Source organism: Meles meles, chromosome 15 (assembly GCF_922984935.1).
Source record: "Meles meles chromosome 15, mMelMel3.1 paternal haplotype, whole genome shotgun sequence".
NCBI classification, from domain to species: domain Eukaryota; kingdom Metazoa; phylum Chordata; class Mammalia; order Carnivora; family Mustelidae; genus Meles; species Meles meles.
Window position 1 is genome coordinate 50395595 of NC_060080.1, and position 22221 is coordinate 50417815.

General features: G+C 39.4%; 1 protein-coding gene across 2 annotated transcripts; it reads left to right on the forward strand.

Annotated features, from left to right (window-relative positions):
* Positions 1-232: 232 nt before the first annotated feature.
* Positions 233-19593, forward strand: MOB1A (MOB kinase activator 1A). Of its 2 annotated transcripts, none has more exons than XM_045979646.1 (6): positions 233-464; positions 4123-4286; positions 8582-8675; positions 10523-10656; positions 14354-14517; positions 16005-19593. In XM_045979646.1, exons 1-6 carry the CDS (start codon positions 451-453, stop codon positions 16080-16082), a joined length of 648 nt encoding a protein of 215 aa, XP_045835602.1. In that variant the 5' UTR covers positions 233-450; the 3' UTR covers positions 16083-19593. The 2 variants fall into 2 exon arrangements, with proteins under 2 accessions (XP_045835602.1, XP_045835601.1); XM_045979645.1 differs by having other exon boundaries at positions 238-464; positions 4120-4286.
* Positions 19594-22221: the final 2628 nt, after the last annotated feature.

The window sequence follows — 22221 nt, forward strand, 5'->3', positions numbered from 1 at the left end:
CAGCGCTCTTGGAGGCCCCGTGCCTTATAAAGCGGATGCCTGCAAACCTAGCAACACCCCAGATCAAGTACAAGGTGAGCCACTCCCCCAGGCGAGGGACCATGAACTGACCACGCCTCCAGGAGGAGGAAGTCCCGGCTTAGAGGCCGCTGACTGGCTGAGCTTTAGGAGGGGGCGGGGCGAAGAGGGGTGCGTCTAGTCTCTCTCGCAGGGGCGGGGCGGCCCGAAGCCTTCGCTCGCGAGATTTTGGTGGTTCCGCATTTTGGGTCGGCAAGGTGGGGGAGGCGAGCGCAGCAACTGGCACCCGCTCGACCCTCGGTTCAAAGCGGCGGCGCTCGGTGCTTTCGCTGACCGCGAGCTGAGGACTGTCCGCTTCCTCGTGGTTCCCGCGCGGGCTCCGAATCCAGGGCGCGGCGGGGGCCAGTGGCCCCTCCCCTCCGAGGATAGAAGATGAGCTTCCTCTTGTGAGTGTGGCGGGGCGGAGGGCCCGGAGGGCTGAAGGGCGAGGGAGAGGGCGGGGAAGGGGGCGAGCAAGCGTCTGAGGCCAGGACTGGGCTCCGGGGTCGGGGTCGGAATGGCCGACGTTTGCTTTGCCCGCCTCCCGCCCCTTTCCCCCGAGGGCCATGGGAGAAGCCCGGAGGTGGGCCCGGGCAGACGGAGATGAAAGTCGAGGCAAAGGAAGCAGAGAGAGAGAGAGAGAGAGGGTTGCGGAGTAAAGAGGCCCCGAGTCCGGCAGTGCCTGCAGACTTTTCCGCCTCAGCGCCCCTGAGGGCGGAGGGACGACCCGGGGGCGGAGCCCCGAGCCCCGCTGTTGGGGCTCCCGAGTCCTCTCAAGTCTGGAGCCTTCTAGTACGGATCCGTGCTGACTTAGCTTTTTACTCCATCGTATGCCAAGTTTTATTATCTTCTGTATTAAAACTACCCCCCAGGAAAAAGGCTACCCCAGGAAGACGTGGTTTGAGAAGCTTGAAGTTAAGCTGCGGCCTTGCATGCAGACTTCTCTCCAGTTCGGATTCAGCCCGCTATGTGACTTTGTGTAGATTTTAGTTAGTTTGTACCCTCCACACCCATCATGAGGCTCAAACTTATAACCCCGAGATCAGGACTAGCATGCTGTACTCACTGAGCCCAGCGGGGCACCACTGTGACTTTGTGTAATTAACTTTTCCTGGGTAGAATCCTGTTTTAGAGATAAGGCCTGGGGGCCCAAATGAGGCTTAAGTGGAAACTTTTGTAAATTCTCTGATGATTCTTAAGCATGTTAAGGTTTGGGAAGCGTTGCTCCAGCACCTTATTATTTTCAGGTGGCTCTCTCTACCTGGTACATCACTTAAATTTTTGTGTTGTGTGATTGAGGACATCACCCACATATTTGACATTTTCGTTGAATTTTATTGAAGTACGTAGTGTTCCTTAACCAGAATTTATCCGTTTCCTTATTGTGAGAATGTTTTGTTTTGGGCGGCACATTATGCTCAGAGACTGGGTTTGTCTTTGCTGGCAATGTATTTAACACAGGTTTGCTGTGGGGATTTCATAGGCCAGTAGCATAGCAGCTAGTGTTTCTTATTAAACTAATGAAATACTCCAAGCCAGTGATGGATTAAATACACTATTGTTCCAGACAAGGAGAGATGAAAGAAAGAAGGCCCAGATTTAGTTGAGATGTACCTTTATAGGTCTTGGTACTGAGGAGGGGGGTTGGGCTTGGCCAACCCAGAGCTGGGGTCCAGCAAGTGAAGGTCCTTGTTGCCAGGGGACGACAGTGCTAGTGTTGACCTGCAAGTGGATTACCCTTCTGGGCTGAGCATTTGATTGGAAGGGCCAGTTGCCCCAAGGTTTTCAGAGAGTTGTTTAGATCAGCAGTGTCACCTTGCCCAGACTGAACACTCTAAAGTATTCCGCACAAATTCTTGGTATTTATAGCCAAAATGTCTTCTTGCCATAGTTGCTTCTTCATAAGTTTTCACTGATAAGCCCCAGTGGGGCCCCTCGGTAGCTGAACTACTACTGGGTGCGAAGAGATGAGATGATGACATCCTGACACAATTTACTTCATTCTTACATGAAAACAACTTTCCTTTTTGTCTTTGTCATAAACAAGTGGATTAAAGCAAATTTCACTTGTCTTTAACAAGTGGATTTGAAATCTTACCAAACCAATACACAGCAGAGAAATTTGGATTCTATGTAGTATTTTGCTGTTATAGCACTACTGAGAATATCCTTGTTCAAGTCGTGTTTTCCCGCCTTTCAGTTATTTTTTAGAAGTATGGGCTACACGGAATGATTACCATGTCTGAAAGTTTTTCTGATTTAGATTGTAATTGTAAATCTCTGTATTACTGGAACAATCTTTCCCTCCACTCCCAAAGTCTTTTTCCTATGAGTTAATGTTTAGTTAGTGGTTTGTTTGTGGATGCCCAGTTGCTTAGTTACTTTTTGGATCAAAATGTAAGGCTGTTTTTTTTTCTTCTGAACTTTTTGTTGACAGGCATTTGCATTTCCACTTCTTGGCTGTTACGAATGATGCGGCTGTGAACTTTTGTGTTCACATTTTTGTATTGGATGCGTAGGTTCATTTCTTTGGGGTAAATACTAAGAAGTGGAATCGCTGAGTTATATGCTAACTATGTTTAATCTTTTGAGGAACTGCCAAACTTTTTCAAAATATGACAGCATTTTGCATTCCCACCAGCATTCTTTGAGAGTTTCAATCTACCCACACCATAGGTAGCACTTGTTAATTGTCTTTTTGATTATAGACATCCTGAATGGATGGGAAGTGTTATTGTGATTTTACTTAGCATTTTCCTAATGACTAATGATGGTCAGCATCTTTTTGTATGCTGTTGGCCATTTGTGTATCTTCTCTGGAGTAATGTCTGTTCAGATCCTGTAATCATCTTTAAATTGGGTAGTTTTTTGGTTTTGAGTTGTAAGAATTCAAAAATACGTATATTTTTGAAGATTTTATTTATCTGAGAGAGAGAGAGAATGAGAGAGAAAGCACAGGTTGGGGAGAGAGAGGGAGAGGGAGAAATAGGCTTCCTGCTGAGCACGGAGCCAGAATTGATCCCAGGATCTTGAGATCCTGACTGAGCCTAAGGCAGATGCTTTACCAACTGAGCCACCCAGGAGCCCTGAAAGTATTACTTTAGATGAAGATCATATTGACTCTTGAGACATCATTTCATGTTAGTCTCTTTCTCTTTCTTTTAAGGTTTTATTTTTAAGTAATTTGTACACCCAGTGTGGGGCTTGAGCACAACCCCAAGATGAAGAGTTGTGTGTTCTACTGACTGAGCCAGCCAGGTGCCCCATTTCTGAAACTTTTTCTGCATTTAGAAGATGGGCTTCTGCTGGACATTTGGTCCTTCATTATGTTTATGACTTGATATCTTGGCATGTGAATACATGTAGCTCTAACTTGTTCTTCTTAACTATGTACTACTCCACGTTATGGATATATCAAATTTATTTACTCCTCGTCTAATAAGTTTTGGGATTGTTTCCAGGTTCCTCTTTGTTCTTTTATGGAAATTTAATTTTTATGGTTAGAAATCTCTCCATTTTTTTCTGGGTTTCATATCCTGTTAGCTTCCTTAAAGAAAATCATTTTTCTCAGTAACCAGTGGTTTCATTTATTTTCCCTGCTAACTTCAGAATGTTAATGTTGCTTCTACTGTGGTTTGCTTTGATGGCATCATAAACCTTTTGATAAAGAGAACTGGATTTTTTTTTTTAGCTCTTCAAAACTTAGGGCTATCTCTTTTCTCCATCATTGTCTGTAGGTAGAAATTGAAGCCAAAAGGAAGTTTGTTTTCTCAGACAGTCACAGAATTAGTGGCAGATCAAGGACTAGAATCCTGGTGCACCATACTACTTCATGAGGCATAGTAAAATTGTGTTCTGTATGAAATTGTGTTGCTAATCCTGAATCTTTGTGAGGAAAAACATTTAAAGTATTCTTTATTTGTGATTGTCACCCTCTCCCCGTCCTGGCACTTTTCGGGGAGTATTTTTTAATTTTCAGAACAATTTGTATGCCTAAAATTATGCCATTCTGCTTTTATTCTTAAAATAAAGATTGATATACTTTTACTTTCAACCTAACAGCAGCAGCCGCTCTTCTAAAACATTCAAACCAAAGAAGAATATTCCCGAGGGCTCTCATCAGTATGAACTCTTAAAACATGCAGAAGCAACTCTAGGAAGCGGGAATCTGAGACAAGCTGTTATGTTGCCAGAGGGAGAAGACCTCAATGAATGGATTGCTGTCAACAGTGAGTTTTTAAGAACATTCAGCTTTGTTGATTTATAGGAACGTTTTGCTAAAATCTTTTTGTTAATCAAATTTCTTTTTCAGGTATAACCGTTGTAGTAAAATGAATTACCTATAAAGAAACTTATAGGGATGCCTGGGTGGCTCAGTTGGTTAAGCGGCTGCCTTCGGCTCAGGTCATGATCCCAGCGTCCTGGGATCGAGTCCCACATTGGGCTCCTTGCTCCACAGGGAGCCTGCTTCTCCCTCTGCCTCTGCCTGCCACTCTGCCTGCCTGTACTCTCTCTCTCTCTCTCTGACAAATAAATACAATCTTAAAAAAAAAAAAAAGAAAAAAGAAAAGAAAACAAGAAACTCATAGGTACAAATATATCTGGAACTGTTTTGTTCTCTTCAGAGTACTTGGTTATGTAGCTTATGTGGCTGGGTAGAGACACCTGAGGAGAAATGTTGAGTGCTTTGGGGTGATTTCTGAGAATAGAAAGGTAGGAATTATTGGGTAAGGTCAGATAAAACATTGGAATACAAAATTCTACCGGTGGTGGACCATGACTTTGTAGGGAGCCTGCCTCCCCAGTCGCACCCCCCACTCCCAGCAGCTCTCACCTGCCTGCATATACACAGACATCAGTTGCGGTTCATGTGGGCAGTCACGTGATTGTTATGACTTAGGAGTAATAGGAAATTGAGAGATTGGGAGAAAATGGGAGGGACCCATGAGCTGAAAGCCGCTTGAGTTCAAGAAAATGAGGGCATGACGTGGACAGTTATATATACTGAGGCTAGAGATTTGAATACTTGAGCCTGTCATTTCTGAGGTGAGATCAGTACCAGCTGACAAGATTTAAATCTGTTAGGGACTTCAGATGTTCCAGAAATTTTTAAACTTCTTATTGAAAAATTTCAACACATAGAAAAGTAGAGAAACTAATACAGTGAATTCCCAGGCATCCATTGTCCAGTTTTAACAGTCAGTTCATGGCCAATTCATGCTTCTATATCTCGCTCCGATTAATTTTTTTTTTTTTTCATGTTTTGATTCCTCCCTCCCCTCTCCACCTCTTCCCCACTCTTCCTGTCTCTCCCCTAGTTTCTTCCGTGCTGGCAGTGAGACATGGCCAGCCCGCCTCACCCTTATTGTTTTGAGGTGCATCCCAAACACATTCTTTCTTTCTTTTTTTTTTTAAGATTTTATTTATTTGAGAGAGAGGGCACAAGCAGGATGGACAGAGGGAGGGGGAGCAGCAGACTCCCCACTGAGCAGGGAGCCTGATGTAGGACTCAGTCCTGGGACCCTAAGACCACCACCTGAGCTGAAGGCAGATGCTCAACCGACTGAGCCACCGAGGTGCCCCAAACATATTATTTCATCTATAAATAGCCCATATCTCTAAAAGACAGGCACCCCTCCCTTTTTTTTTCAAGATTTTATTTATTTATTTGACAGACAGAAATCACAATTTGGCAGAGAGGCAGGCAGAGAGAGAGGAAAGAAAGCAAGCTCCCGGCTGAGCAGAGAGCCGGATTCGGGGCTCGATCCAGGATGCTGGGATCATGACCAGAGCCAAAGGCAGAGGCCTTAACCCACTGAGCCACCCAGGCGCCCTGGCACTCCCCCTTTTAAAGATAATGACAATACTTCCATTGCTTTATGTTAGCAATATCCCTGGTTGTCTTCTAAATGTTGTTGTTTTTTAAAGATTTTATTTATTTATTTGATAGAGACACAGTGAGAAAGGGAACACATGCAGGGGGAGTGGGAGAGAGAGAAGCAGGCTTCCTACGGAGCAGGGAGCCTGATGAAGGGCTCAATCCCAGGACCCTGGGATCATGACCCAAGCTGAAGGCAGATGCTTAGCAACTAAGCCACCCAGGCGCCCCTAAATGTTTCTTTTTTAAAAAAGTTATATTTGGTTTAAATGAGACTAATAAGACTTCTGTGTAGTGTTTCTGGAATCTCTTAATGCGCAGGCTCCCCCTCGTTGCAGTCTTTGTTCCTTGCTATTTTTGCTGTTGAAGAAACCAGTTCATTTATTTCCCACAGTGTGAATCGTGTTGATTGTATCCCCAAAGCATACATTACCACGTTCTGTTCTTCCTTTTACTTCCTGTGAGTGTTAGATCTAGAGCAGCACTGTCCAGTAGAACTTCCTGCAATGATGCAGATGTTCTGTATCTGTACTGTGGCCATTTAGCTCTTGAAATATGGCTTGTGTGGCTGGAACAGAATTTTTATTTTTATTTTTTTTTAAAGATTTTATTTATTTATTTGACAGACAGAGATCACAACTAGGCAGGGAGACAGTCAGAAAGAGAGGAGGAAGCAGGCTCTCCGCGGAGCAGAGAGCCCGATGCGGGGCTCGATCCCAGGACCCTGGGATCATGACCTGAGCCGAAAGCAGAGGCTTTAACCCACTGAGCCACCCAGGCGCCCCTTAAATTTATTTTTAACTAAGTTGCCATTTGTGGCTAGTGGCTCCCACGTTAGCACAGATTTTGAACTTTGCTCAAATTCGGTTTTAATTTTGTTTGTTTGGAAGGCTGCTTTATAAGTGGTGACATATACTTCCAACAGTGTCCAGAATGTCCTCCATACTATCCAACTGTCTTTCTATGTGGTATTATTCAGCTGTTGATAATCATTTCTTTGATCAGCATTGTCCGATAGAAATATAATGTGAGCTACAAATGTTATTTAAAACTTTCTAGTAGCCATAATAAGAAAAATTTTGGTTTTTTTTTTTTAGCATGTTAAGAAGCCATTATTTGTATTACTAAGAGAAACAAGGTGCATAACTACGGGATATGTTAAATCTTTTGTGTAAGACAGGATACAGGTGCTTGGGGGCAGGAGACCAAAAAAATAATGTAGTGGTTATCCATAGGGGGAAGCTGGGGTGGTTGGGATTAAGATTTATCACTGTATGTTTTTATAGATCTTTGTGAACCACGTGAAGCATTATATATTCAGAAAAGACCTTCCCCTGTTTTTTTTTTTAACCTTAACTCAAATTATCATTTGTTTTTCTGAAAGCATCTGTTGGCCTTTCTGAACTGTCAATTTCCTTTGAGACTTTCTGCCTTAGCCTGTTCTCCAACTTTTTAGCCTCAGGATCTCTGTATTCTCTAAAAAATTATCAAGAAACCGAAAGAGCTGTCAGTTATGTGGGTTGTATCTAGTGATACTTACTGTTTTAGAAATTAAAACTGAGAAATTTAAAATACTTTTAAATATTTAAATAAGGACCTAATGATTACTTTATCTTATAGCACAGTTACCAATATGTCTGTCATCTGTTATTCTGAAAGCATCTGTTGGCCTTCTTCCGCCTTCAATTTTTCTTGGAGACTTTTTGCTTTAGATAGGCTGTTCTCCAACATGACTCAGTAAGAGGAAGGTTTGTAAGTGAGGGAGTTTTATATAAAATTCCTTTTGACAAGGAATTTTTTTTTTTAATCTATTTTTTTTTAATCTATTTGTTTTTTAAGAAATGCGGAAAAGCCCCAGGTGGTTTTTAGGGACTCCTTTAGACAGGGAACTAAAACATTTTTTAAAACTTTCCAAGGCTTATGTGGATGTCTCTGCAGAGGAACATTTGACTCTGACAGATTGACTACTTACTCCATTCCTCTTCCATTTCTTCCATATTTAGCAGAAGCTCCTCTTGGAAGTGCTCACTGACTACCTCAGCCCCTCGAGATGCTGCTTTTTCTCTTAACTCTTACATTCCTTTCAGTTTTGTCCCTTTGGATAGCTGGAGTCTCCAGGACAAGGGACATTATCCCACCATGTCCTTTCTGTGTCCTCAGTATGCATTAGGCCTCAGGTTTTTTATGATTTTTATGATAAGATGTTTTAAATGCCTGTTGATACAGCTGATAGACCTTCCCCCTTACAGGATGTTCTCCGATGCATTTTGCTTTTTCCCAACACAAATGGTATTGTCTGGTCCAGATTGATAGGAAGCAATGAATATTTTCATTCCCTTGGATATAATCAAATTATATATTCTAATGATACAATAATCACCATTAAGTTAGAAGTATTTCTAAGATTTTATTTTCTTGCTGTTCTGTGCTGGCTAAAAACTTACTATATTAAAGCGAATATAGATTAAAAGTTAATTTAGGTGTGACAGCTTAATAAGGGAATTTGTAGTATCTCTGGATCATTGAATCTCTTACAGATTTATTCAAGAACTTGAAGGCATTGTCCATTTTTCCTTCAGCTGAGAGGTCTGCGTTTTATTGTGTTTGCACAAACATTTTAACATAATTCTGCTATTATGTTTCCAGCTGTGGATTTCTTCAACCAGATCAACATGCTGTATGGAACTATTACAGAATTCTGCACTGAAGCAAGCTGTCCAGTCATGTCTGCAGGTCCCAGGTACATATACTGACTATTAGATAGGTATTTGAAGTACTAAAGAAAGCTGATCACTCATTGTTAGAAATGAAACAATAAAGCCTTTTCGTTTTTATCTGTTTATATAAAAGCAGTTCAATCTTACAAGTTCTTGAATGCTTCCTTATAAGCTTTTAGTTATTAAATACTTTGGTCTGTGGTACTTAGTATTTAATTGTATTATGCTGAATAATGAACGTTCAGTTTTTTTTCTTGTGCTTAGTGTTATGTCCAAATTGTGCCGCTTTAATTTTCTGGCTTAAAGATGTTAGACTGAAAAAATTTGACTATAGGGGTCGACTCTTGATTTCTGCTCAGGTCATGAACTCAAGTGTCATGGGATCGAGCCCCAAGTCAGGCTGTGCAATTGGCAGGGAGTCTGCCTGAGATTCTCTCTCCCTCTCTCCATCTCCCTGCTTGTGCATACACGTTTGCCCTCTCTTTCTCTCAAATAAATAAGAAATTTTGAGTATAAAATTTTTTAAGAATTATTAAGAATCGTGGAACTCTTTTATCACCCATAATGTTAAGTCAAGGTGTGATGGGATTAATGTTTAGTGTTTCTTTCCAGCCTTTTTTTCTAATAATAAATGACTAATTTTATGTGACATAATGGTATCGAGATGTTTACGCCTTGGGAAAAAATTGTCTTTTCCTGGATTTGCTACAGGTATAAAGGAAAAAAAAGGTCTCCAATGAGTTTGTAGTTCTATTTTTAATCACAGTATTTTGGAGGGATGTTTTTATTTTGTGTTTTATTCCTCAAACTTCTTCAAAATAAATTTAAAATAAGTAAGAAAGTTAAACTTCTCTGTGACTTAAATGCTTCACACAGTGAAGTTTTGTAGAAGTCTTAATATACATTCTAGCTCAGCAAAGGGAGGGAGAAGAAATGCATACCTAAGGGTATTTGTTTAGTACTCTCTGTAGGAAATAGTCTCTCTTCCTCTCTCTCTCTCTCTCTCTCTCTCTTTTTTTTTTCTTTGTTAAGATTTTGTATTTTTTTCCAGTTGAATTTATTTTTTTATTATTTAGTTTTTATTTTTTTATTTATTTTTTTTTTTTTTAAAGATTTTATTTATTTATTTGACAGATAGAAATCACAAGTAGGGAGAGAGGCAGGCAGAGACAGAGAGGAGGAAGCAGGCTCCCTGCCAAGCAGAGAGCCCGATGCGGGGCTCGATCCCAGGACCCCGGGATCATGACCCGAGCGAAAGGCAGAGGCTTTAACCCACTGAGCCACCCAGGCGCCCCTATTATTTAGTTTTTAAAGATTTCATTTATTAGAGAGAGAGCGCACACACAAGCAGAAGGAGGTGGAGGGGCAGAGGGAAAAGGAGAAGCAGACACCCCACTGAGCATGGAGCATGGAGCCCAGTGCAGGGCTGGATCCTGGACCCTGGGATCATGACCTGAGCCGAAGACAGATGCTTAACCAACTGCGCCAACCTGGTGCCCCCAGGAAAGAATCTTATTATGTAGACTCTGTTGTTGATACCTTGATGGTCAGCTGTTGCAGGATGTGGGGGATCCATCTGTTTCTGACCCAGTTCTTAGCTCCCTCTAGCATGAAGATACAGTTCCTTTCTCTTTAAACATCCATTCTGGCACTGTCAGCTGCCACATTATCCTCCTTTTCTCTTCCAATTATAACTATCCTATTTCAGGATAATTCTATAGGGAACTCTGAGTAACCTCCAGTAGAACTTGAAGTCATTTACTAAGTTATATTTAACTTCTATTGATAACATGTAGACCTTCTTTGATTACAAATTGTACATTTGTTACTGCTTTTGAAAACTCTATCAGTAAAACCTTTTTCTCTCCAGATATGAATATCACTGGGCAGATGGTACTAATATTAAAAAGCCCATCAAATGTTCTGCACCAAAATACATTGACTATTTGATGACTTGGGTTCAGGATCAGCTTGATGATGAAACCCTTTTTCCTTCTAAGATTGGTGAGTTAATGTTGAATATTTTCCTTTTTAACTGATAAATATGTTGTATTCTTTTTAATACTTTGTTACTTAAAAAGAAAAGTAATGATGGCCGACAAATTCCTCTCCAAAAAGATTGTAAATGCATACTCCCTCCAGCCATATTTGTGTCTGCCTGTATTTCTTCACTGATAGTACTGGTTGGCTACCTATTTTTTAATCTTTTCAATTTGGGTAAATAAGCTTGTTTGAATGTACATAAAAAAATACTGATGGCATTGAGATTTTTTTGGTTTATCGATCATTGTGTGTTTTCTGTTGCTATCCTTTGTCTATTTCTTTGGTAAGGATACTAGCTCTTTGACATATATGTCATATGTATCTTTCCCTAGCTTGCCTCTTGTCTTATTTTGTTCATGAGATATTCTTGCCATATGTAACTTTCTATTAATTTTTTCCTTTGTTGTGTGGATTTTAATATAATGATTAGAAAGGTTTTCCCTACTTCAAGATTATAAAAATATTTGCCCTTGTTTTCATTTAGTACTTTTGTGGTTTTGTTTTTACATTTAAATCTTTGTTCTTACCAGAAATTTTTTTCTTAAGGCTCCCTTCATTTTTTTTCTAGTTATAAATGTGAATCAGTTTTGTATAGTACCATTTATCGAATGCATGTGTCTCTTCTCCCTGGGTTATTGTATGTGTACACCAGATTACCATGTAATTTGGAGTCTTTCAGTCTCTTTATCTGTTCCTATAGGAATTCCACACTGTTTTAATTACCATGGCCATATATCTTTGAGCATCTTGTAGGGCTGGTCTCTCTTTCTTGCTCTTCTTTTTCAGAATATTCATAGCTCTTCTGGGATATTTGTTCTTCTTAGAATCATTTTGGCAAGGTAAAATAAAAGTATTTCTGAGATTTTGATTATTTCATTCAAGTTGTAGATTAACAAAGGCAGTCTTGTTCTCTTGACGATACTGGGTCTGCCCAAGAATTAGGTACATTTCTTCATTTCTTCATCTTTTCTTTCTTATTTCCTCTTGTAAAATTCTGTAGTGTACTTTATGTTAATCCTTCAAGTTTAAGTTTATTCCTAGACATTTTATGGTGTTTTTAAATTGATGTCTGGTTTACAAATGGTTATTGTTTAATACATAGGAAAGCTGTTGATTTTTATATAAAATTTTGTATAAATTGACCATCAGATTCTGATTGTTTAAGTTGTTCTGGATTGGTTTTCTTGAGTTTTTCAGGTACAGAATCACATCATATTAAGATAATACTAATTTTGCCTCTTCCTTTCTGATACAGATGCTTCTTGTGCAGCTCTTATCTCATTGCCCCAGAGTAGTGCTGAGTAATGGTGATGATGTGGCAGACCTTTTTTCTTGTTGCCTTACTTTTATGCAAGTGCTTCTAGTACCTCAGCATTAAGCAGGAATCTTGCTTTTGGTTAGAGGTGTGTAAATTTTTAAAAATCAGGTATGATTGTTGAGTTTTACGATATTTTCCCAGTGTCTTGTTGGTTACCACAAGGTTTTCTCCAGTATCTTTTTTATTTAATGTTTTACTGGAAGAGTATTTTTTATTTGCTAATATTTTGATCAAGATTTTGGCATCGGTATTTATGGATGAGATGAGATCAGTCTTTTCATTTTCAGTTTAAGAGTGTCTGACGAACATCATGTTGGATTCTGTCTTGTCTGTTCGGGCTGCTAATTACAAAACTACCAGAGATTGGATGGTTTATGACAACAGAAATTTATTTCTCAGCTTTTAGGGCCGGAAGTCCAAGATCAAGGTGCCAGCGTAGTTGGGTCCTTGTGAGAGCCCACTTTTGGGTTGCAGACTTCCGACTTCTCAGTCTTCACATGGTGGAAGGAGCCAGCAGAAGTTCGCTGGGGCCTCTTTTATAAGGGCATTGATCCTGTGCAGGAGGGCTCTGCCCTTGTGACCGAATCACCTCCCAGAGCCCCACGTCCCCACGTTAGGATTTCAACATAGGAATTTTGAGGGGTAACAAATATTCAGACCATAGCAGATTCCTTTTTGTGGTCTAATCAGTGACTCTTTTGGGAGAAAAGGTTGTATCATGCTAACACCCTGTCTCTTTGCTATTGGTCAGGTTTTTTATTTTATTATTAAACCGTTTCCTTTCTCACAGATTCTTTATTGTGTATTGACTGTGCTTGGATGTTTCTGTTCAGCTCAGCTTGGAAAGTGCTTGGTTTAAGACAAATTACTTCTATTTCTTTAATGATTAAAGTCTTCCAATTATGGAAAATAAAGAATACTTAAAACTTTGTTCTCTTTTCTCAGCTTTCCATTCATTAGTAATCCATCCTAATGTTCCGGAAGCCTTTTCCCCCTCAATTAGGCTATTACTTACATCTTACTTCTGCCAGTTATTTATTCTTACTAGATAGAACTGTTAACTCACTTTTATTAGCTAGAGACATATATTTGTAAATTCTAAGAGAAGGAGTTTGACTTAAAAATCCAGCTTTTCAGTATATGAGTATAAGACACCAGTCCAGAAAAACATGCCCACAAGCTCCAGAATAAAGTTAGAAAATGCAGGTTGTTAGGGACAACCTAACTGACTCATTCGGTAGGGCATGCATCTCTTGATCTCTGGAGGTCTTGCGTTCAAGCCGCATGTTGGGTGTAGAATTTAACTTAAATAAAGTTAAAAAAAAAAACACATGCCAGTTGTTAGCCAAGATGGGATGGGGGGATCAGAAAAAATTTGCTTGCAAGAGCAAAATAGACTAAATTTTAGGCTTTTAAGGACTGGTTAAGAAATAAATTAAAATGCAGGCAAGGAGAAAGTGTTTTAACCATTTTTTTCTGAAAGATTGAAGAAAAGGAAATGTTTCTTGAGTAGTGTTGTGGAATAGCCTTTAAGGCTGTCTAATCTAGGTTAGACAGCTGATGCCTTCTTAATGTGTTTATATACTGTACTCAGTGCCACTTGTATTGTCTTGCTCCTGTCTCTATTTCCTAAGACTTTGATCTTGTCAACTGGAATTCTCAGGAACGTGACCAGAGGTTACCAAACCCTCTCCCCATTCTTTTCTAAGGAAGTGTTTATTTTCTTTGCAAAATAGTGAGGTGCTCTGCCTCCCTTTTCCAGGAAGTTTGTCCCTATCTTGTATTACAGGAAAATGAAAATAGCACTTTAGAGAAAAGATAAAAAGTTGGGGATTCCTAAAACCAGAAAACTTGTTTTTCAGAGTAATGCAGATAAGATACTTTTTATTTATAGACCGTAGATTATAATGCCTTTTTCTCTTGCTTAGTTTTCATTCCTGGTTGAGTGTGTGTTTGTAAAAAAATTTTTTAGAGTTATGAATTACAAAAATAGAAATTGTTTTATTTATATCAAAATACTTGTTGCATTTAGTCTTAGGAAGAAACTCTCCAGAATTAAACAGCTGAAATTATATTCATGTTAGCTCCTTATAAACTTGGTGCCTGTGCCTGTTCTTCTAAGGCAGTCAGAAAAAGTGCTGTGTGAGGATACCTCATATATTTATGTTTGGGGTTTTTTTTTCTTCGTCTTTTTTTTTTTTTTAAAGTATGTATGTGGAAAACAGGTTTATATTTGTGAATGTGTGTGTTTCTGTGTTGGAGTTGCTTATGGCAGCTTCTAAGCTTTCCGCTGTTCAGTTGGATAAAAGACAATTGATATATATGTGTATTTGATTACAGGTGTCCCATTTCCCAAAAACTTTATGTCTGTGGCAAAGACCATTCTGAAGCGTCTGTTCCGGGTTTATGCCCACATTTATCACCAGCACTTTGACTCTGTGATGCAGCTGCAGGAAGAGGCCCACCTCAACACCTCCTTTAAGCACTTTATCTTCTTTGTTCAGGTAAGTTGAACCCTGTTGACTTCTTTGTCCTTTGACTTGGACTCGTTTGTCAATTTTAATAGAGTAATTGAGAGAACTATTTTACAGACAGAGAGTGAAGTATAAGCAGAGTCCTCTCTTTTCTCTTTTCCATGCTGTTTATTTCGTTGGTGAGCATAGTGGCAACATAGAAAGCATCACCCCTGTTTTGGGCCTTCTGCCTCTGGCTGCCACAGCCGGGTCTCTGATTAGGATAGGACAGGGAGCACTGAAACTCCAGGTCAGCTTTTCCACATCCTCCTATTCCATCACCACTGCTGAGTAGAAGGGATGCTCTGGAAAAACGTCTGGATGTCTGTGCCTGGGAGAGAAACTTTGGGGAAAAACTTATTAGCTGTTCTCTTGGTTTAAGCTCCCAGAAGTCCCATTTCAGGCCAAATCTTATGAAGATAGCAGCTAGAAACTTCAAAAAGGACCGCCCCCTTCAATGATGTAGCCTATTACCTAATGCGCCCTAACTTGGAACTGGAATTTTTTTTTTTTTTTTTTTTTTAGATTTTATTTATTTATTTATTTAACAGAGAGCACCCCGGAACTGGAACTTTTTAAAAATCAAAATAATTGGGGTGCCTGGGTGGCTCAGTGGGTTAAAGCCTCTGCCTTTGGCTCAGGTCATGATCCCAGGGTCTTGGGATGGAGCCCTGCATTAGGCTGTCTGCTCAGCGGGGAGCCTGAAGCTTCCTCCTCTCTCTCTGCCTGCTTCTCTGCCTACTTGTGATCTCTGTCTGTCAAATAAATAAAATCTTTAAAAAAATATATTATAAAAAAAATCAAAATAATTCACATTGTTTGAAAAAGATATTAAAGAATTGGCAACTTTAGCAACTTTAGAGATAAATAATTCTCTATGCAAAATGTACATACGTCTGTCTAGATAACTGTTTTTTGGTAGAAAAGCCGGAAGTCTTAAAGTATATATTGTGTATTTCAGTTATATGTGCTGCACAAAGGAGAATGTACTGTGCTTTTCTCTGTCTTCTGAGATTGTTGCGTAGCGTGGATCTCGATAAGAGTGTAGGTGCTGAAACAGGTGTATAGATACAGATACGGGGTACATACAGATACAGTGTAGAGAGGTAGTGTAGCTATAGTACAGACACAGATGGAGGGTTAGTATAGATCTATGAAAGACAAAGGGCCACTGCCCAGTAGGTGGCCATGATCAGAAGTTCGTTGTATAGCTTTAAGATCATTTCCATGGAAAGGCAAACATAGACAGTTTTGATTTTAATGTTTTACACAGTGAGGATCATGTTAATACATACGGTTGCTTCTTTGGTAAGTCCCCTATATTTTAAAAAAATGAGTAAAATGATCCCATTTTAAAATGTTCACAGAGAACATTTTCATCATTTTTTTTGTATTTCAGAAAACCAGGGCTGGGAATGACATTTATGGAGTTTTAATTTTAGGCTTATTTTTAAATTTTACTTTTCTTCTCTTTTTAGGAGTTTAATCTGATTGATAGGCGTGAGTTGGCACCTCTTCAGGAGTTAATTGAGAAGCTTGGATCGAAAGACAGATAAATGTTTCTTCTAGAACACAGTTACCCTCTTGCTTCATTTGCTAGAGCTATCTCATTGCTATCTGTTATAGACTAGTGATACAGACTTTTAAGAAAACAGGATAAAAAGACACCTGTGTTCGTGTCTACTGACAAAATTGTCCCACAGGTAGATTGGCCCAATCCTTCAGTGAGAAATTCAAGAGGCAGCTGACTCTGAGGCACTGTTTGACCACTCCTATTACTGTCAGAGTTGGACTTGCTTGTAATATGTGATGATAACATGTAGTCTGTTCATTTTCTTTTTTTTTTACTAAAGAAAACGGGTGCTTCAGGTTATAGCGTAATAGCGATTGGGAATTTCCACCAGTACTTTATTAACAAGTTTCCAGAACAAATTACCTAATAACGCAATCAGATCCATTTTATCCTGTTTTTATTTACAAATAGAAGAGGTATTTTTAAGTTTCCTTAAGATTTAGAACATTTGTGTGTTACTTTGGGTAACCTTTTAGTTTGAAGTCAGTATGCTGGTGTTTTTATAGGTAAGACTATATATTATATGTTTATTTTTTCAGAATCCATGATTGCAGTTTAAATCCTCATATGACTTATGTAGTATGGGAGTAACCAGAGTTATTTCTAAAATGATGTTATTTTTTAATCTTTATTTGGGATTTTATTCACATAAACCTATCTAAAGTTTTAGGAGTTTGTATATCAGAAATAATTTTCTTAAGGCATGTAAGGATATTCTTGTACATTTTTATTTTGAAATGCTTCATTCAGATTAATTTTAATAGGTAGCTTTTGGCTAAGAAAGAAAACTCCAAAAAATTATGACCAATTCAGGTCTCAGAACCACTATTTTCATTCATGTTTTTTTCAGAGCTCCTGAGATCCTGGAGAGGAGAATGGAAGTACTCAGAGTACTTGGTTATTTTCTTTTGAGTGTCCTTTAAAACAAAAACAAGAATTACTGCTATGTGTTTTTATTGTGACTTGATTCTTCGTTAAGAGTAGTGTAGAAATGTCCAGCCTTTCTCCCAACAAGGATAAAACTTAAGGAAGACCATAATAAAAAACCTTGATGGTGTACACATTTTATAACACAGCTTAAAGTTTGGTGTGCTACCTGATTGTGTGTGTGTGTGTGTGTGTGTGTGTGTGTATAAACAAAATGGGAGGAATAAGTAAAAGATCTTTACTTCATTCTGTTAGTAGTCAAAGGATGGCTTGAGCCCCAATAGGGGTTTAAATCCTGTTTTAATTGTTTTTGAATCAAAACTTGAAATTCTTCTATTTCTATTGGGATGAAAAAAATCTTCCCTTTTAGTGAAATAAAGGTCTAATTTTCGTTACGTTTCTAGGATTTAGTAAACTCCATCTACCCGTTAAGAATGTACTGGGCACAAGTCTATTGAGGACTTGCCCGCCTGGCATTGCTTGAAGTTGGTCAGCATTTGGTGTGAGTTCAGAGCTGGGATTTTTGCAGAGTGCTCACTAACTCCCTTGATGGCTTTGATAAAAGGTTAGTTTGGTTAGGTTTTTTTTTGTTGTTGTTACTTATTTTTATTATTCCACTGAAGTATAAGGAAAAAAATAGCTTAGGAACTCCATTTTTATCATAACCGAATTTCATATCCAGATATACAGAATTTTAAAGGAAACAAAACCTTTCACCTATTTTATTTAGGCTGAAACCATACATCACTTCAGGAATTAAAAAGTGGGGTAATCCCTTATTAAAAAAGAGAGAGAGAAAAAAAAACCCTGAAACATTCCACAATTCATGTTTTAAGCTTATCCAAAGGTCCCTATGTGGAGTTCTGTGTGTTTGTGTTGATCATTTATAAACAAGAAAGCAGGTTTCTAGATGCCACACAGAATGTTAACTGCCTCTCGACTTTGGCTTTAATTACATTTTCATGGAATGAAATTCTGTTTCTCAACTAGGATTGTAGTTTCCATCATTTCTCATATTTCACATGATTCCTAAAGCAATTCTCACTTTTCTCCATTTATTTTCAGTGATAGAAATCCTCTCCCTCTCCATGACTCCATCCCAAAACAAACCAAAGATGGTCACATGCTAGACATAAATAAAAAATTGGAGACTCAGAATGTCCTTTTTTAAAATAATAAACGTATTACCAGGTTCCCAGGCTAACCGGGCTTTACCAACAGTGCACCTACCCATTAAGTTACCACTACTTGTTCACATCTAAAACCAGGGGGTAGAGAGCAGGAGAACTGGAGGAAGCAGGGAGGGTGAGGCCTTCCAGACTGGGATGAGGGCCAGCCTTTGAGAAAAGTCAGAAGAAATCAGTCTGTCTTGGACTCTTCTCCCTTTTGAATTACCTTCCTGTGCCCAGGGTCCGATTGCTGCTCCTCACCCCTGAGTACAGTCATGGAGTAGAGAGTGCTCACTAAATTATGTAGGTAGTCCTATGGTGCTTAATTCCCAGGCCTTTAAAAAATACTTTTAGACAGTGATGTGCGGGTTTTTTGTTGTGATAGCCAAATGTCTTCATTATTCTCCAGACTGTGAATAAAGCGATTTGTCGAGGGCTACCCGCTAGCCAGTTTCCTCTCCTCTTGGACTTGTAGAGCCCTGGCTTCTGTAAGCTGCTGCCTGCTTGCGTAATGCAAACCTGCAGTCATCGTGACTTTGATAAAAAAAGGCAGGCTTCCCTAGTAGCGCAGAGCCAAGAGGAGCCAACCGCTGGTGATTCTAACTTCTCCAGACACTTTTGAAGTTTTCTGATGATACCGTTGGCTTTCTCTCAGAGAAGTGAGGTTATACTGGAAGTGGAGCTTCTAGACATAACATCATTACCTCACCAGCATAAACAGATCATCCCCAGAGAGTCCCAGTCTTAGAACTGTGTTTCTGAGCAGCAGCAGTCCCGGTGCTGGTGGTGCCCGCCTGGTACGGGAGGCTGCCTCCTGTCTAAGAACTCCGGCCTGACAGATGCTGGCCGAGACCCCAGACACAGCCCCTTCGACAGGGATGGACTTTCTTCCTGAGGTCAGTTCAGTAAGTGGATTTGATTTTTACTATTGTAGAATTCTGGCAAAGAGGGAAAGTAGTGGTCCCTCAGTCTTCCTGTGTGTTCCACATTAGATTTTGATATTTCCAACTCTACAAGTCTTGGGGGGATGACACTGCATGTGACAGCGGTGACTTTATTGAAGCAACTGCGCTGAAATTCACTTGGGTTTCTCTCATTCTCAAATTCTGTTCCAGACAAGTATTCTGTAAATCCAAATGGATTACCAGTGTGCTATAGGTTTTTTAATAGAACATTCTATGTTTGATCTACATCAACAGTAGTTTGCATAAGTTAGTCTTGGTTACCATCTAAAATACTTTTAAATGTTCTTTACATGAAAATTTATGTTGTATTTTTAAACCTTTAGGGGCTTTATCTATTTTTCTAAGTCAGTTAATTGTACTTTTAAAGAAAGTATTTTGTATCTACTTTTGTAACTTCATCAGAATAAAATATATTAAAAGAAACGACTGATTATGTGCCTCAACACTTTCTTTTAAAGATTTTCTTTATTTGAGAGAGAGGGAGAGTGTACATGCATATTCCCTTGAGCGAAGGGGGACGGGCAGAGCGGGAGGGAGAGAGGCAAGTGGACTCCACACTGGCTGGATCTCATGACCCTGAGACCACGACCAGAGCCCAAATCAAATCACACACAAAACCGGCTGAGCCACCCAGGCTCGTCCCTCACACTTAAATCTATTTAAATGTGAAACTTAAAGTTTTTGCTTCTATAGAGGGTTGTCTTTGGTTATCATTTAGTAGCTAAAAAGTTTCCTTAACTTTTAGAGGAAAGGGAAGTTCCGAAATAAATATTCCAGGGCCCCACTCCCAAGAAAGAAACTAGGCCTATGATTATAGTGGCTAAAACCCACCCCAGACAAAAAAATTAGTAGTCTCCTACATTAACCAACCTGATCTCTTTTTGCATATTCCTGGTTGTGGACTGAGAAAAAGGAAGAGGAGAGAATGGACTCATGATTTTCTGACCTTGAACTGAGTGTTCATCATATCTATAAAACACCGCCCACCCCAAACAGCCAGTTTTTGTTCTGTAGGAGAAAGAGAGTTATTTTTGGAGGTTTGAATTACTGGTACCTTATTTTAATGCAAAATAACAATGATAGAATTGTTTTGAGCTTTTGATTAGAGTTAAAATTTATAAGTTAATATAACTAAATAATATGAGTTAATACTCCTATTTTGTATAAGATATAAATACACACTTAGTTTTGGATTTTTTTTTTTTGTTGTTACATTTCAATAATAGGATTAAAATCGCTCACAAAAATGTAAGGATGTCTAATGTCTAAGTTTGAAAGCTCTTTTAAATTTTTAAATGAGTAGTAGAATAACCCAAATAATCTTTGGGAGGGCCAGAGTCAGGCTTCAAATCTACATAGCCAGAACAGTCTGAACCCTGTCTCAGGCCCTCTAGCCATTAACTCATTGCTGAAGGGCTTGGAATGGACATTACGGCCTGCACCATTATTGTTGGCCACTAGATGTCAGTCTCTGGGTCAGCATCTCCCAAAAGCCAGATGCATCAGCCCTGACCGGAATAAAGAATTTTACCTAAAACTCTTCCTTTCCTGTGTCTTCCTAATACAAAAAAAAATGTACATGGGTGACAAAAATAAAGAAAAATAAAAACATGGGCACCTCAGATTTGGTAGATCCTAGGTCACATACCTCTGTCCTGGCTGCTACAGAGGCTGGGCAACTTGCTGGATTTTACATGGAGGTTTAGGGTTCACAGCAAAATTCATGCTGGATATTCAAAAAACTTGGACTGGCTCCTTCCCTGAACTTTTTGTTCTCGCTCTGCGAAAAGATAAGGGAGTTGGCACTAGAATGTAAGTTTCTGGGCACACTGTTCAGTTCAACTGATATTTTTTGGTAGCGTATTTGCTAAGTGAAGGAAGTCAGTTATTGATTCAAATTCTGGTCAGGTTCTTTGAATACCACAGGTTCTTTGATGAGTGCTTTGAATACCACTTCTTTAGGGGATCTACCTGTTCAGGGGAGTCCTTCAGTGGATTGTCTTATTTAATCCTTAGAGCCACCTGCGAAGGGGGCGGTAACAGAGGTATGTTAAGAATTTTCAATGTTTTTCAGAAGGTGGCACAGCTGCTCTGACTTCAAATAGCTAGTTCATAGTGAGACCAGTGTTTTCCTCTGGGATGCATCTGGAAAATTAGGTGTGCTGATGAGTGCCAGGAGGCTCTATAAAACAAAATGACTGCAATTTATACCTATGAGGTTAAAAAAAAAATGTATCCAAAGAGATCCTCCTGAAGGAGTTTTTTTGCAATTAGCTCAGATGTAAATATGAGTGACCATGGACCAATATAAGCGAAGATAAGAGAATCTCAAGTTCAGAGCAAAAAAAGGTAAAATGCAGAAGGGATAGACCCATTTCCTGGGATTAAAGTTACTATACTTTTCAATCATAACAAAACTGGCCTTTTATTTCCTTCTATCATAAAAAGTTACACTTGAAATGTTAAGTTGAAACTAATTTGGAAGCCCAGAATTGCTGAGATTGTTCTGTAAATCCTTTCCTAAAAAGGTTCAAATTCACACTCTGGAGCTAGAATGGCTAAACCACTTTTCAGCTCTATCCTAGTGTGTGCACTTTTTGTTCTATTCCAGGCTGGGCAGCTGACAACTAAAACTAGAGCCTGGGATGGAGGTCAAGGATCTCTGGGAAAACAGACACCCACGTAAATTGGTAGAGTTCTCCGATTGCCATATGTGCAATCAAAGTTCTGCACAAGTTGTGGGCCCCTAAGTTTACTGTGGGGCAATCAGAGGTGGCTGCCTGGAGAAGACAAGGCTTGAGTTGGCTTAGAAGATGGGTAACCACATAAGGAAGCTTGTAACATAGATGGCACAAGTAGGCACCAGCTGTCCAATATTACTGAAGGATGGATGTCAGCTGGACAGGTAGGTAGGGGTTAAATCATATGAAAGAACTTGGGGTTTTGCCAGTAGGTGATGAAGGGTTAGAAGGATTTTAGGTAAGCAAATAATGGACAGGTTTTCACTTCAGATGGCTCTGACAGCAGTGTGGAGATGGGAAGGGGAGGATTCTAGGGCAGA